The sequence below is a fragment of the Biomphalaria glabrata genome, chromosome 12, assembly GCF_947242115.1.
Source record: "Biomphalaria glabrata chromosome 12, xgBioGlab47.1, whole genome shotgun sequence".
Classification (NCBI taxonomy): Eukaryota; Metazoa; Mollusca; class Gastropoda; family Planorbidae; genus Biomphalaria; species Biomphalaria glabrata.
Window position 1 is genome coordinate 5,500,471 of NC_074722.1, and position 16,918 is coordinate 5,517,388.

At 39.2% G+C, this 16,918-nt stretch overlaps 1 protein-coding gene across 8 annotated transcripts in view; it reads left to right on the forward strand.

Moving 5' to 3' along the window:
- LOC106073705 (matrix metalloproteinase-2-like) overlaps nt 1-16,918 on the forward strand; it is a 153,656-nt gene that overhangs the window by 118,842 nt on the left and 17,896 nt on the right. For all 8 annotated transcript variants that reach the window (XM_056005418.1, XM_056005422.1, XM_056005417.1 and 5 more), the window contains one exon: nt 800-981. In XM_056005418.1, coding sequence (XP_055861393.1) covers nt 800-981 — 182 coding nt within the window. The remainder of the gene's footprint in view (nt 1-799; nt 982-16,918) is intronic.

Below are 16,918 nucleotides of genomic sequence, written 5' to 3' on the forward strand. Positions count from 1 at the left end.
ATCATGTTATAACAATAGATAGAGAAAAACGTAAAAAAAGAGATTTATCCTTCTGTCACTCTATCCCCTCCCTACCACAAGTGTCTTTTTTATCTTTCTTTTTTTTTTTTAAAATAATTTCTCAGAAATTAATTCAAAGTTGTATGTTATCTTGTAAGCTAGAAACTTTCCTTCGAGACAGAGAATAGTTACATCCTGGACGTATCCATGTGTTATAATATACTGGAAATTTGTTAAGTCATTTGTTTTCCTGGCTGATTCAGGCAACACGTTCCATCCCGTAATGGCACTAGGGAAGAAAGAACTTGTATACGAATTTGTTCTAGAAAAAGAAATGAGACTTAAATTGTGTAACTTGCAGTTCAGCGTTCTATGTTACTATGTTACTATATTATTGTTTTATATATATATATATATATATATATATATATATATCCTCCTTCGTGTTCGAAGATAAGCACATTTCTCACTCGCTTTAAAAGGCTGGCCGCATACGTGGCATGGGTGGGTTTGGCCAGTTGCTGATAGGCCTTCTTCTTCTCTCAGCTGTTTGTTGGTTTGGTTCTCTTTCACGTTGACCACTCTTCTTGCTATTGCTTATAAGCTTATATCGGCGGGTAATAGGCTAACCGTATTAAGCTTTCAATATAAAAGCTAGTATGCCATTCTGAAATCTTGTCATGTATTTAAATCTCTAGTTCAAGTCTTTCTCGTTCCAATGCTTTAACTAATGGTTGCTTCTTTTGATGCTGTGACTTGCGCTGAAATTCAAGTTTTTTTTTTTTCCTGTTGGTTGCAGGCTGGTAACATCACGCAGACGGGAGTGGTGGACAAGAGGACGGCAGATTTAATGACCAGGCCCAGGTGTGGCAACACAGACGATTTCGTGGATGACTCGAGGGGGGACAGCGAGTACCGCTATCGGAGGAAGAGGTTTACCACCGGCTCCTCGAAATGGCCCAAGACAAACTTAACTTTCAGGTGAGTGAAACAGCCAGGAATCAAGCAGTTTAGGAGACTTGAGAGATCGAGATGGAAAGAATCCAGTTTGTAGAAAGTAAATACATGTAACATACTTCCTCTTTAATTTTCTCTTTCTCCTCTCTCTCTCCTCTCTCTCTCCTCTCTTTTATCTCGCTCTCCTGTCTCTCTCTTCTCTCTATTCTCTCTTTCTCCTCTCTCCCCTATCTCTCTATCCTCTTTTTTTCTCTCTCTCTCATCTCTCTTCTCTCTCTCCCCTCTCTCTTTCTGTTCTCTCCTCTCTCTCTCCTCTCTCTATTCTCTCTCTTCCTCTCTCATCTCTCAATTCTTTATCTTTTTTTATTCTCTCTCTTCTCTCTCTTACTTCTCTCTCTCTCTTCTCTCCTCCTCTCTTCTCTCCTCTATCTTCTTTCTCCTTTTTACTCTCCTCTCTCTTCTATCTCTCTTCTCTCTCTTTCTCATCTCTTTAGTCTCTCTCCTCTTTCTCTCATCTCTCTCCTCCTCTCTTCTCTCCTCTCTCTACTTTCTCCTTTTTTCTATTCTCTCTCTCTTCTATCTCTCTTCTCTCTCCTTCTCTCTCTTTAGTCTCTCTCCTCTTTCTCTCATCTTTCTCCTTTTTTCTATTCTCTCTCTCTTCTATCTCTCTTCTCTCTCCTTCTCCTCTCTTTAGTCTCTCTCCTCTTTCTCTCCTCTCTCTCTCCTCCTCTCTTCTCTCATCTCTCTTCTCTCTCCTTTTTTCTATTCTCTCTCTATTCTCTCTCTCTTCTCTCTCTATCCGTACTCTCCCATCTCCATCTCTCTACTGAAAGAATTGAGAAAGTGTAAGGCGACCAACCTTCAAAGATTAGATTATAAAACCTTCACATTTTAAGCCATTGCACTATCTGTTGTTTAGACTTCGGTATCAGACTAAAGAGTTTCTAAATTAAAATAGATCTTTGTATATGTTACCGGAAGTGCGAAATCCGGCATTCCATTCTTCTTTCTAGCCGGCTTTTCGCTGCTGTGCTGAAATCTTTTTTCGAGGCCGATTTTCATTAAAAAGATCCGTGTAGAGGCAGAGAAAGAGAGAAAAAGAGAGTTTGCTAATGAGACACTAATTTCACGTGATACTTTATTTATGACAAATTGTGATATATCTGAAACTATGACATTTTAAATCTATGATGTATGATTACCAGCGTGGAAGGGGGGATGAGTTCAGTCTATTTTTCAATGGACAAAATTCTTGATTTATTTAGTAGGTCTACATGATACGTATTTGAATATTAATCAATTAATTACATCATAATCAATGCTTCCAAAGTGAAATGATTAAATTAACAAAACCTCGTTTCCTATTTTTGCTAACGAAACGGTTGGGGAAAGAAAAACCCAGTCGGTCGTTGTGCTGGCCGTGTGACATCCTAGTTAACAGTCGGTCGTTGTGCTGGCCATGTGACACCCTAGTTAACAGTCGGTCGTTGTGCTGGCCGTGTGACGCCCTAGTTAACAGTCGATTGTTGTGCTGGCCGTGTGACGCCCTAGTTAACAGTCGGTCGTTGTGCTGGCCGTGTGACGCCCTAGTTAACAGTCGATTGTTGTGCTGGCCGTGTGACACCCTAGTTAACAGTCGGTCGTTGTGCTGGCCATGTGACACCCTAGTTAACAGTCGGTCGTTGTGCTGGCCATGTGACACCCTAGTTAACAGTCGGTCGTTGTGCTGGCCGTGTGACGCCCTAGTTAACAGTCGGTCTTTGTGCTGGCCGTGTGACGCCCTAGTTAACAGTCGGTCATTGTGCTGGCCGTGTGACACCCTAGTTAACAGTCGGTCGTTGTGCTGGCCGTGTGACAACCTAGTTAACAGTCGGTCGTTGTGCTGGCCGTGTGACACCCTAGTTAACAGTCGGTCGTTGTGCTGGCCGTGTGACAACCTAGTTAACAGTCGGTCGTTGTGCTGGCCGTGTGACACCCTAGTTAACAGTCGGTCATTGTGCTGGCCGTGTGACACCCTAGTTAACAGTCGGTCATTGTGCTGGCCGTGTGACAACCTAGTTAACAGTCGGTCGTTGTGCTGGCCGTGTGACAACCTAGTTAACAGTCGGTCGTTGTGCTGGCCGTGTGACACCCTAGTTAACAGTCGGTCGTTGTGCTGGCCATGTGACACACTAGTTAACAGTCGGTCGTTGTGCTGGCCGTGTGACACCCTAGTTAACAGTCGCCCATTGAAACCGATACGTTATCTTTTTGCTATAGATCTCAAGGTTTGAAAGGGTTACTTTTTGAAACCTGTTTACCTTTAAATACCCTTGCATTTCTCCATATGTCATTCTCTTCTTTTTCTAAGTTACTTCATTTTATATGTAAACCATATTTAAAAATCGAAATATATGGAAGGAGGAGATCATTGCTTTGATTTTGAATGTGTTGGTTTTTTTTACAAATGCCCAATGCTAATTGCCTATAAGATTTTTATGATTCATTGATCGAAGGTGATTTTTTACAAATGCCCAATGCTAATTGCCTATAAGATTTTTATGATTCATTGATCGAAGGTGATTTTTTTTACAAATGCCCAATGCTAATTGCCTATTAGATTTATGATTCATTGATCGTTAATTAATTTTTTCTCTCCTGTGTAAAACTTGTAGTACAAATGTATTTCAACACATGTGTGAAATATGGAATCTGTGAACATGAGTTGTTTAAGTATCAGCTTCATTCTGTAGTGTGTGAGGTTTCAAGGGTCCACTTATCCAGGCAGCCTCGACTTATCCAGGCAGCCTCGTTTTAACGTCATGTGTAAACTAGCAAGAACCGCTCCATCCCCCCCCCCCTCCACAACTCTCTCGGTCCTTGTTCTCCATCAAGATCGTAAATCTTTACCATATAAGGCAATGCTTTGACCACAACAAACCCTATCGTTTGATCTGAGCAAAAGAATAAGGAACTTTAGATTATCCTGGCGAGATATTTGGCTGGCAGAGGCGTCATTGGCATTGAATTGCGAAGGGTGACGAAGAGATCTTTAACTTATTGAATCAATTTCTGTTTCTATCGTAAAAGGCTTATATCAACTCACTCCGTCTGTCTGTCTGGGTGGAATCTTGTACACGTTATTTCTCCCACTTCTCATTCTCGGATCAAGTTGAAACTTTGCACAATTATTGATTGTCGAAGACAATACATGAATCAATAAAAAAAACTATAAGCTTTATTTTTTGAAAGTATTTTTGTTTTTAATTTTTTTCGTGACCTATTTTAGAATTGAATTAAATCGCAACTCTTACTGCTACAATGTCCCATGGGTCAAGGTTGTTTGATAACATTGTCACAAAAAGTCAGGACGTTTTCCCAGGGCTTCCGTGCTTCCTTCTTGTCCATCATGTCCAGAAACCTTAAAGCCAACATGATTTTTTTCACGTAGGCGTTTACTTCTAGTGGGAATGTACGCCTGTAAAACAGAATCGCATCTGGTCAGTTGGCTGTTTTGAAAGAGAAATCTGTGTAGGAGGGGCGTATCCAGTAAATTAGACTTTTTTTATGTAAGCGTTTTCTTTTACTGTGTAAATCGTTGTAGTATTAATTCAGTGAGATGGATAATTGTAAATAAACAAATCAGCGCTTGGACGTCTGGTGTGCGCGTCGGAGTGTCCACACAATGGCCAGAGTTCGAACTTACATGTAGAAAAGGTGCTAATCGAATACGATTTTCCAAATTGAACTTTAAAATTTTCATTTACCCAATCTTTACTTGGGTGAGAGGTGGCTTGATTGGTTAAACGCTTGGGGTCCTGGGTTCGAATCTCGGTAAAGACTGAGATTTTTAATTTCGGGATTTTTAGGGCGCCCTGGGTCTACCCAACTCTAATGGGTACCTGACTTTAGCTTGGGGAAAAGTAAAGGCGGTTGGTCGTTGTGCTGGTCACGTGACATCCTGCTCGTTAACAGTTGGCCAAAGAAACAGATGACCTTAATCACCCATCTGCCCGCCCAATAGATCGCAAGGTCTGAAAGGGGAACTTTACAATCTTTACTTGTATATTTTTAACAGAGAGGAATAGGGGGCTGTCGTGCAAATAGTACAGTAATAAGATAATCTTAACCCTAATGTGACTAAGATACGCCCTAGTAGTTGTTAAAGTTAAATACAAGTGTTGAACACAAGTTTAGTTAGTGTAGAAGAGAAATGTATCTACATATCTCAGAAGTCTCTTGGCTCAAGTTCTCTTGGCCAAAGTGGGCGGTGGGAAGTCGGTCATTTCAATCTGCAGCAGCAACATCCTTTTGTGGCTAATCTGCTAGGAACATGCTCTGATCATTGTGGTGGTCATTAGGCTGAAGTGTCCCTGGCTAAGAGGCGGTCTCTTGTGCTGTTGTTCCAGGACTTTTTGACAAAGCTTGACCACTTGAGTTGAAAGTGTAGTCGCCACTAAGATGACCTACAATCTACAAGAATGTAGCGCAAATGACGCGTTCAGTTTAAGATGGGAATTACTTTAAAACTCCGCATTGTAGGCCGGACTATTTAACATTTATTCTATATTAAATATATTGGAGCACTAAGGCTAGGAATTTAATAATCATTATTTCAGAAACTAAGCCTAGATAGATAATGTATGGTTGTTGTTGTTGTTGTTTATGGGGGAAGATACTTTTGTTAATAAAAATCTGTACATTTCTGCTTCAGAAGGTTTTTGTTTTAGGTTTTCTATTTTTATGAGTTCTTCGACATGTGACCTTATTATAAGGCTTATATCAACTCACTCTTTCTGTCTGGTACAAATTTTGTGCACATTTCTGTCTGGTACAAATTTTGTGCACATTTCTGTCTGGTACAAATTTTGTGCACATTTCTGTCTGGTACAAATTTTGTGCACATTTCTGTCTGGTACAAATTTTGTGCACATTTCTGTCTGGTACAAATTTTGTGCACATTTCTGTCTGGTACAAATTTTGTGCACATTTCTGTCTGGTACAAATTTTGTGCACATTTCTGTCTGGTACAAATTTTGTGCACATTTGTCTGGTACAAATTTTGTGCACATTTCTGTCTGGTACAAATTTTGTGCACATTTCTGTCTGGTACAAATTTTGTGCACATTTCTGTCTGGTACAAATTTTGTGCACATTTCTGTCTGGTACAAATTTTGTGCACATTTCTGTCTGGTACAAATTTTGTGCACATTTCTGCCTGGTACAAATTTTGTGCACATTATTTCTCCCACTTTTCACCAAGTTGAAACTTGGCACAATTATTCATTGTCCCTAACAAAACATGTCTCAAAAAATTGATCAATTAATTAAATAATTAGTCGTAATTAATTATTTTTTATCGATTTAGAAAAAAAAGGAAAATAAATCTTATAGTTATGAGATACATGGCTGTAAATGTGTAGTTCTTTGCCTTATTTACGCTTAGATTTGTTTTTTGAAGTTTTTTTTTTAAAGTTTTTTCTGGGTTTCTTAAACTTAGGATTTCCTACAGTTGATACTAAAACTTTGCACTGTTAATTACTTTAAACCTCAGCAGGCCCTACTTTGTCAACATACGCCTTTTCACTTAAGTTTTACAGATATTACTGTACTAGATTTATACGGCTTACCGTTGGTCCCTTGTAGCTTTAAAGGCAGGGGCGTAGCTAGGAATTTTCCATCATTTGGGGGCTCGGGGGGCTTGACCTCTTTGGGAGGCCCTGCATTGTGCGTAATTTTCAAATTCTACCCCCCCCTCCTCCTCCCCCCCCACCCTAGCTACACCACAGCCAAACCCCCCAACTTCTTTTTTTTTTTAGACTTTACTTGACCATCAATGCGTTGTCCTATACATGTTTCTACGTACAATAATGCTGCCGGACCAATGGTCTCTCTGACGACATTATTGCATTGGACAGCAGTGGGACCAAACCCCCAACTTCTTTTTTTTTTTTTTTTTCTTAGGTCACACTTTCTAATAGTCTAAGGATCTTGATAAAAAGGTGGAGGCTAGTTCTAATTTTTAAAATTGAATCATGTATTTGAAGCTAAAATTTCACATAGAGAAGTATGGCTGAATAGTTTTCTTTAAGCAGGGCCGGTCCTACAGGTTGCGGGGCCCTATGCGAAACGGATTGCGCGGGGCCTAATTTGGGTTGTGATAAGGATAATATAATAAGTGAAAATTAAGATTTTGTATTAGAAAATTAATTCGTCTTTGCATTTTATTCATACTTTACTAATTATAAAATCACTGTCAAATTAACTTTACGAGCCATCTACAGTAGATAGTAGTTTTCCCAACAAAAAGCCGATAAACATTCAGATCTGCCTTTTAGATTTACTATCGACTCGCAAAATATCGCTTTTTTTTTAAATATATATAAGAGGTCGAGATAAATTTAGATCTATATTTATATGCTAATGACTATTGAAGTGAATAAAGTATTTGAAATTCTTGTTTGGTTAAAATTCAGCTTATTTTTACATTTTTATTAAATGAAAGCTAACAATGCCTTTTTTTTTTAAAATCGCGAGTAGGATTGGCGTTTTTCATATTGAATGACACATCAAAATGACAATTTTGTCCATTTTAAGATTTGCATAAGTTTTCAGACGATTTTCATAATCTCAGGACATTTTCATGTCTTTTTCTTATATTTTATACTTTCAGGAGAATTCCAGGAACCCTGTAATAATAAGTTAAAATGGTTTAATTTAATAATTTACACCTAGAATTCGCATCGCGCGGGGCCTATGAAAGTGCGGGGCCCACTGCGGCCGCATAGGTTGCAGTGGCCCAAGTCCGGCCCTGTCTTTAAGCCTCGCGCTAATAATGCGAATGTCATCGCTTTGATCCCCAAGCGTAATTATCTTCTCTTTTGAAGTAACGTCTGTAATTAAAATAAGATAAGATAATGGCCAATTTATATTTTTCTGTATTTTTATGACAATCAAAAATGTGAATGTCTAGATTACTGAATTAAAAATGCGAATGTCTAGATTACTGAATTTAAAATGCGAATGTCTAGATTACTGTACTTTAAGACGGCCTAACATTAAAATAGTATCGATACGTACTCGTCTCTTCCTTTAGTTAGTATTAGCCGGGGGGGAGGGGGGGAGTGTTGTGGTTTTTTGATAGTTTGCGGTTCATAGCTCCTGATATTCATATTTATAAACCATTTACGGTAAATTTGCATTAAAATAGGTAATGGGGCAGGGCGGCCACCACGGGCGCCGTAGCATGGAGGCAAAAAAAAAAAGGTTATATTTCTGTCGAATGTTCATTTTTTAACTTCGTTTGCATGCTATGTTATGTCAGTTGTATATTGCTTACAGAGGATTGTTCTTGTGCAAATATAAATTACGTATGCTATTAGGAAGTAGGGTTACAGAAACATAATACGTTGAAACAGTCAGATAATACGTTGAAACAGTCAGATAATATGTTGAAACAGTCAGATAATATGTTGAAACAGTCAGATAATACGTTGAAACAGTCAGATAATATGTTGAAACAGTCAGATAATATGTTGAAACAGTCAGATAATATGTTGAAACAGTCAGACAATATGTTGAAACAGTCAGATAATATGTTGAAACAGTCAGATAATATGTTGAAATAATGTTGAAACAGTCTCATAATATGTCCAAATAGTCACTTTGTGTGTCTGTAGTTAGATTGGAAAACACATTGATTCTGGATGCATGATTACATTGACATAAAGTAACTTCGAAAACATCCCCCCCCCCAGGTCACGCCCTTCAATCCCTGATGAGTCTCACTCTCTTCTGATGTCCCTCTCACTACTCCCCCCCTCCCTCCTTTTACTCTTCCTGTCTCCCAGCCATCACTGTCAACTCACGTCTGTGTGTCCCATGTCAGAGTTAGCACACAATAGTTGTGTGAGTAGTGTCAAACTATTTCCCCACCTTTTTTTTTTTCTTTTCTCTTTTTTGGTTATTCTACTTATAACCTTCCCCCCCCCCCTCCCCATTTATTTCTGTTATCAATCCAGGCCGGATCGAGATGTTTAAGTGACAGTGGGAAGTGTAACCAATCCGTGAACAGCGCGTTAAGAGGGCCCCTCTCAGTGGGCAACCATTTAAACCGCGTGACCTCCAACTTGAAGATCACTCATTAGTGCGAGCTCAGTTTTCAAACCACTGGCTCGTACTGCTCTCTGCTGGCCATTTTATATTCGCATTTTTTATTTTTATGGCTTTCTAATTAATTTTTTTATTTTAAAGTTTAGTTTTAATGATTTGATTGTTCATTTTTGTGCATAGAATTCATTGTGAGCTTTAGCGCTTTATTGCCTGTGTTTACGTGTAGGAAATTAGGCTTCGAAACACGTTTATTTACATTATTTTATTTATTTATTTATTTTTGCTAAATGCAGTTTACTTTTGGCCACAAAAAGTGGTGAACCTGGCACTTATTCGTCAACAATACTTAGGAGGATAATGTGTAGCTTTGAAACCGCGCTGCGCCATATTTGTTTAGTTTTATTGCCTTGATATTGCTTTTGTATTAAATTGTTTGTATTGTTTTTCCATAAGTCGATAGAACGAAACAAATCGGATTACTAATTACTAAATGAACACTTTATAATAGCGGTTGGAATTTCTTTGCGGTAATGCGTTTCCCGCCATTTTTCGTTCCTCAATTGTAAAAGAAAAATTCCTGGCGACGTACGTCATCGGTGTGGTGGCTCGGTTCTCGTTATTTGTATATTGGACCAGACAGGGGCGCACTACTCATACGACTTAACGTGCAGACGGTGTAGTTGGAATGGAGTAGCGTGGGAATTTTTCGGGTGAGCGGTGGGATATGTCTTGCCAGTGTTAGGCCGCCACAAGAAACGGAAACTTGTGTGAGTTGTAGGAGTGGCGCGAGTGAGCTTTACCCTCCCCAGCCTCTCTTTACCCCAGGTCCATGAAGTGGCTATCATTCCGTGAGTCGATTTATCATTCATGCTGCGGCAGGTTTTAAAATCGCAATTAGTCTATTAAGAACGAGCCGTGGTGCCGTAGTTTCTTGGAGCTTGGGTTTGAATAGCAATGAGTCAGTGACTTTAACTTGGGATGAGGTTATGGTGGTGTCAATGGGGCCTCTGTGTGTTGCATAACAAAGGGGAAAAAATCAAAAATTAAAATTACGTCTTTGCAAACCTGTATTGTTTTATAAATTAAATACGCAGAGATTTTAGATCTAGTACCTTATGTGCCAGGTTTTTTTTTCCTTGGTGTGTTTTTAAAAAAAAACTTTTTATTATAATTATTATTTTACTTTTATATTTTGGCTTCTGGCTTTTACGACCTTTGATTGACTTCATCCCTAAGTTGAGCCACATACAGTCGACTCCGGTTAATCGGACCAGCCGCTTTTTAGGATTAGAACTATCGTTTCCCGATGTGGCCCGGATTCGACTGTACATTCTTGTTGCTTTTCTTCGCGTGTTTAAACGTTAGAATGTCAACACATGACTGTATCAGTAATGACATTTTGAATCTTGTTCTGTCTTGTTGACAATCTCCGTTGTGTTGAGCTTAAGACATTTCTTTCTTTTTTTTTTCTCTAGGCAAAACATTTTTATGACATCGAACGAAGCGATCTGTAAATATACCGCACTGGATACTGAGACCATTTTTAGAAGAACACTGTTAGGGTTATCGCGCTTGTTTTATCAGATGGGACAGACGCACTGAGACCATACAACTACCAGGCCGCCTAAATAAGGTTTCTGTCTTGACGTCTTGCGTTGTATACTACTCAGAAGAGTTCATGAACTACGGGAGACAATTCTGTAACTCAACTCTACAGTTTAAAAAAATAATAATAAATTATACATATTACATACTTTTTCGACGCGCGAAACAAAAATATTTGAATATACAAAAAATCCGTCCATTAAACTCAGTAGTTTTGAACTAAGACGAAAGCTAGCTAAAAATTACCCCCTGTTTTTCATCCGGAGTTGGCAACTTGTTGGCATTTTTTTTTCTTCTGGCCACTTTTCTTAAGCCTGCCATCTCTCTCGTTTTTTTTTCTTTTGCGCGCCAAATAATATATATAGGCCACAGCGAGCATGACATCGTCGTGGGACACAGGTCTGCCAGCACACGTCTGCTTTTCGTATGCGATGTAGATGTGCGTGTGAGTTGTGTGTTAGTTTTACAACTTAAAGTTGTGTGAGGTTTTTTTTTTCTTCCTTCTTTCCTCTACTGAATGACGCTGTTACCAAACAAGCATGGAGTATATGTGCTCTGTAAAGAGATTATTTGAACGTCTGCTTCGACGCCATTTGTTTTCATAGAAGCACGTGCTGTGCGTGAGCGTGTTGTGATAGGTCTGTGTTAAGATTCTGCGTATTTGATACTAAGCATACCTTAACTTCGAGAGTTGATATCGACCCAATGCACTGCAGGCCGATTCAACTAATGCGATATAGCCAAACTATACCATTTAGAACGCGAAATTAGGCAACAATTACAAAGATTAAAATTATTTAAACAACAGAAAACCTTTTTTAAAACATTAAGAGAAACTATATAGAGTATATATTTATATTAATGTAAACACAGGAACTAAGAATTGCATTTGCAAGTGTTTTGTCTGTAATTAAGTGTGCTTGTGTGTGTGTTATCTCGGGGGTCAAATAGTTCTCAATGTTGCTGAGGCTCAAACTGGCGCAGAAGCGTGATCACGGTGGCTCCTCTTTCAGTGGGCTTGTGATGTTGACTTGAGGTCATCACAACCTGCTTGAATGAGGACCCAACGTTAGGTCAGTGTGACATCAATAGCGTCAGAGTGTATTCCAGAGGAGAAGGGGGAACTAAGAAGAAAGAGCTATGACAAGAGCGTATCTACGAAGCAACAGACCACCAGGACCACAGTGAACAGAAAAATGCCTGAAGACTCACCAGAATCACAATAGAAAAAAATGTCAACTGATTGCTTCATAAGGACAAGTGAAATTACAAGGAGAGACTAAAAGAAATCTACTTTGGTGTCATACTTTTTCCAAAAACAAAAAAGAAAAAAAATGTTAGCCTAACCTTGACCCTATAACCAACTCTAACATTCAACCCCTAACCTCTTTTATCCCCGACTTATATTTAATAGTGTCCTCCCTCAGTGGCAGGACATGGTACGCCAAACATGGGGTTAATAAAAGCAAGAGACAGGGGCGTATCATTCATGAGAGTAGTCTACCTGTGGTCCCGTCTTGGGCAAAGGTCACCAACCAACTTCCAGCAGGCGTCTCTGTTCCGGGCGAGACTCTTCAGCTCTCTCCTAAGTCTTGTCCATCTGTTTTGGCATCTGCTTCTAAATCGCCGCGCCATGTATTCCAGGGCCGTCCCCTTACCTTCCTTCCTTGGGGGTTCCATGTGAGGGCATGCCTTGTAATGTTAGATGCAGGCTTGCGAAGGGTGTGTCCTATCCATCTACTTCAATGGGCTGGCTGTGGCTTTCTTCTTTGCCACAGTTCCTTATTCGAGATCTTGTCTTGCCAGTGGAGCATAAGAATCTGAAGTTAGAAGGGCAGCGTCAATAAGATTACATAAAATAAAAAAAAATCAAAAATAGTAAAATATATTTTAAACCTAAAGTGGGAGAAGAAAAAAAGTCATTACGAAGTCATTAATGACTCATTAACCCAGAGGCGTAGTGAGCAATACGTGTGACAGGGGCAAGGTACCTTATTAGCGCCCCCCCCCCCCCCATTTTCCATGAACATCACATAAAAATATAGCTTGCGTGTGGCGCCCGCTGCGGGTGACGCCCGTGGCAAGGTACCTTATTAGTGCCCCCCCCCCCCATTTTTTCCATGAAGATCACATAAAAATATAGCCTGCGTGTGGCGCCCCCTTGCGGGTGACGCCCGGAGCATCGTGCCCCCTTGCCCCCCCCTTCACTACGCCTCTGCATTAACCTGTTAGGAGGAAAGGTCAGAACATAAGCTAAGTCACTAAGTCAATGTTCAATTTTTTTTTACAGGCTATCGTTTTTTTTTTTAACAAATAATAATATTGTGACATCGATCCCAACTGTCTAACTGTGTACAACAAAGTTCAGATTTATAGAACAGTTTGTTTTGTTCTAATTTGTGATGGGCTTCTCCTCATAGTTATGTCAAAGTCAGGGGAGGGAGAGGTGGCCCTGGTGGGAAATGGGGGTCAAGCAGTTATGACCGATCGTGTAAAGGACCATTCTCCTATCTTCCTCTCCCTTACATAGAGACGTGCTCCCCTTTACACGCTTCGGTCATGTGCTCCCCTTCAAGCATTAGACATATCTACGCCACTGAATGTCCTGATATTGTTATAGAGTTGCTTCCTCTTCATACTCTTTAAACTTCTGAAGTGTTTACAGTTTAAAGAAAAAAATACGGGAATCGATTCTCTCAATCCATGTAACGATCCAAATAGTTGCTGTTTGATTTATTTAACAGATTACTTTTTAATGTAGATTTATAACAGGGAGGTGAGGCTCTGGAGATGCTGTTAAGGGAAAGGGGGGTACCCAATGAGGTGAGGCTCTGGTGAGGCTGTTAAAGGAGGGGGGTACCCAGAGAGGTGAGGCTCTGTGCTGTTAAAGGAGGGGGTACCCAGGGAGGTGAGGCTCTGGTGAGGCTGTTAAAGGAGGGGGTACCCAGGGAGGTGAGGCTCTGGTGAGGCTGTTAAAGGAAATAGTGGGTACCCAGGGAGGTGAGGCTCTGGTGAGGCTGTTAAAGGAAGTAGGGGGTACCCAGGGAGGACACGAGAAAAAACAAGCCAACTAAAAAAAAATCCTCTAAAAAAAAAACTAAGCTTATCTAAAGGGGAAGAACTCCGCCATTAAAACTATATTAATAATGTACAAGCTATTTCCCTTATTCGATTCAAACAAAACAATTAATTGCGAATAATTAATTGACTAATTGTTGTTGTTGTTTGTTTTTTTAATCGATTCACGTTTTGTTAGGTACAATCAATAATTGTTAAAAGTATCAACTTGATCGGAGAATACTTGAAGGGAGAAATAGCGTGAACAATTACACAAGCGGACTAAACCCAACAACTTTAGACATATCTGTGAATACTGGAGGATTAGTTTCCCAGTTGGTATCCAACAAAATAATTGATTACTAGTTATTAATTGACTAATTAATTACTTTTTTTTATTGATTCATGTTCTATGTCAATGAATAATTGTGCGAAGTTTCAGCGTGATCCGAAAATGGGTGTGGGAGAAATGACGTGTACACTTTTTTACCAGACAGACACATAGAGTGAATTGATTTAATCTTTGTAACAAAACCCCCCACTTAGCACCAGAAGTATTTCAGACAAGTCGTTTCAAGATACCATTATGCCCAGATTTGGCAGTGGGGCATTGTGTCCGAAGAAGAGAATAAAGTTTCGATAGATTATTATTTATTAAATTCATTTAGTTCATTTTTTCCCCCTTTTTTTTCACTTACTACCAACATTCATGTCAACATCAACAAATACATAACAAATATTTCTGTTAGTGTAGACCCATACGTCAAATTCGCTCCAAGAGAAAGCCAATAAACCATGGTTCTGTATAACACATGCACAAACATCATCACCTCATAATATGTATAGAAGTAGCAAACATACACTGCAAGTATATGCATGTAGTTGAGTAGAACACAAAAGAGCGAAAAGAAAAAAAGGCGTTATAAGAAACATTGTGTTCATCTTTCGCATAAAAGAGTGGCGCAATAGCTGCCAACTAGGAGAGACAACCTGATCGCCTCAAGAATTCGAAAGTAGATCCAATTGGAAATCTCTGGAGACAGCTCGGAATAAATACATACAAAATGTTGCATTTATTGATGTTGAGCACAGAAGACTAAAATAAATAAGATAGAATATCGAAAGAAATCTGGAGTGACCGGATGTAGGGGGAAAAAGCCAAAGTGTAATATAAGAATGTTGAAACACGCATGCGCATACAAGATTTCTGGCTATGGTTTCGATCCCTGAATGCTGTGAAAGATTTGAAAATGAGGCACATATGAGCGAGATTATCGATACCTTTTAGGCGGGAAAGCATGGAAATTATACATATTTACATTGATACGGTTGATTAATTGTTTGATGAAATAATATTTGATTAAACCTGACATAAGAAAGGCAACTTATCAAGTATTCAAAAAAACACACAAGTAGCTCTTGTATTGCGTATAGGAATATGGAACAAATAGCCAAGTAGAATCTAGATTCTAGGCCTAGTTTCTGTGATCACAGACAGAAAAAGGGTACCAAAAGAGTGTTAAAAAAAAACAAAAACAAAGAGAGGATTCGGAAAGAGAGTATCTAGTAAGAATCAGGAGAGTTGGCATATCAAGAAAGAGAGTATCTAGTAAGAATCAGGAGAGTTGGCTTATCAAGAAAGAGAGTATCTAGTAAGAATCAGGAGGGTTGGCATATCAAGAAAGAGAGTATCCAGTAAGAATCAGGAGAGTCGGCATATCAAGAAAGCGAGTATCCGGTAAGAATCAGGAGGGTTGGCATAACAAGAAAGAAAGTATCCGGTAAGAATCAGGAGAGTCGGCATATCAAGAAAGAGAGTATCCGGTAAGAATCAGGAGAGTTGGCATATCAAGAAAGAGAGTATCCGGTAAGAATCAGGAGAGTTGGCATATCAAGAAAGAGAGTATCCGGTAAGAATCAGGAGAGTTGGCATATCAAGAAAGAATCTCGAAGGAAAAGATCGTTTGAAAAGATATGATTAAGACAACTTTTATCTAAAACTGCATTAGGGCTCGCTAACTAGTTTGGTTTAAATGACTGAAAGATTTGAAATTTAAAAAAAAAAAACACTTTTATTTTATTTTGAGCGACTCATTAGCGATTCTTAGACCATCTTTTACAGTAAATAAAATAAAATTTCCTCATGACACAACATCAGGACCGGATTTAAGTATGTAGAGGCGCCAACACTTTTTTGAAAATTGAAAAAAAAAATTTATTAATTTTAACAAAAACTAATGTCTAAAAGCATGCCATATTATAAAAGAAAGAAAGTACTTATAAATTGGATTCGATTACTCTATAATAAAATAATTTCATATTCACAATTTAGTAACAAAAATTTAAAATGTTTAGGGTTTACACAATGTAGAGTAAATCTGAAGTATATTACGAGTACACTGTAAGTGGTCATTTTTTAATCACGACAGTGTTGCCAATTGCAAGATTTAAAGTAATGTCAATAAAAATAAAAAATAAAAATGTTTTGAAAAAAGGTAAAGTTGCTATCCAGTCGAAATATGGAATTTTTTTTTCTCTTTTGTGGAGGCCCCTTTCTAGTTGATTCCCCTTGGCAGTAGCCCAGCCTGCCCTCCCTTGAATCCGGCCCTGCACAACATACTTACAAGTCGTTGAGTCATTATCTCAGACTTAAGATACCCCCCCCCCCCTTTCTTATCTCATTTCTGTTTTCATCATAATACTGAATTTGTCGAAATTGTCGCCCATTTTGTATTTATCTTTTGTTGTTTTATTACTCTATTACAGGGGTTCTCAACCTGTGAGTCGCGACCCCTTGAGGGGTCGATTGACGATTTGTCAGGGGTCGCCTAAGACCATCGAAAATATAGATTATATTTTGTGTATTCTTCTATTGCTGTGTGTGTGTGTGTGGTGGGGGAGGGTCGCGGCAGAGTTGGGGATTGTAAAAAGGGGTCGCCGAGCTTAAAAGGTTGAGTACCGCTGCTCTATTACAACCCCACGTTCTTCTTTGGGACACCCCCTTCGCGAACTTCCCTCTACTCCACCCCCCCATAGCACAAGCACCCCCCCCCCCACCACAAGCTTTCTAAAAACTTGCTTAAATGTCTCCGCCTTAAATCTTATATACATGTAATAACTGTTCTTTAGTGCTTCCCTTCCATTGCTACTTTGGCCGGTAGCCTCAGACCCAGTGACACAGACGCTTCCTTATCTTTAAGTAGAAGAT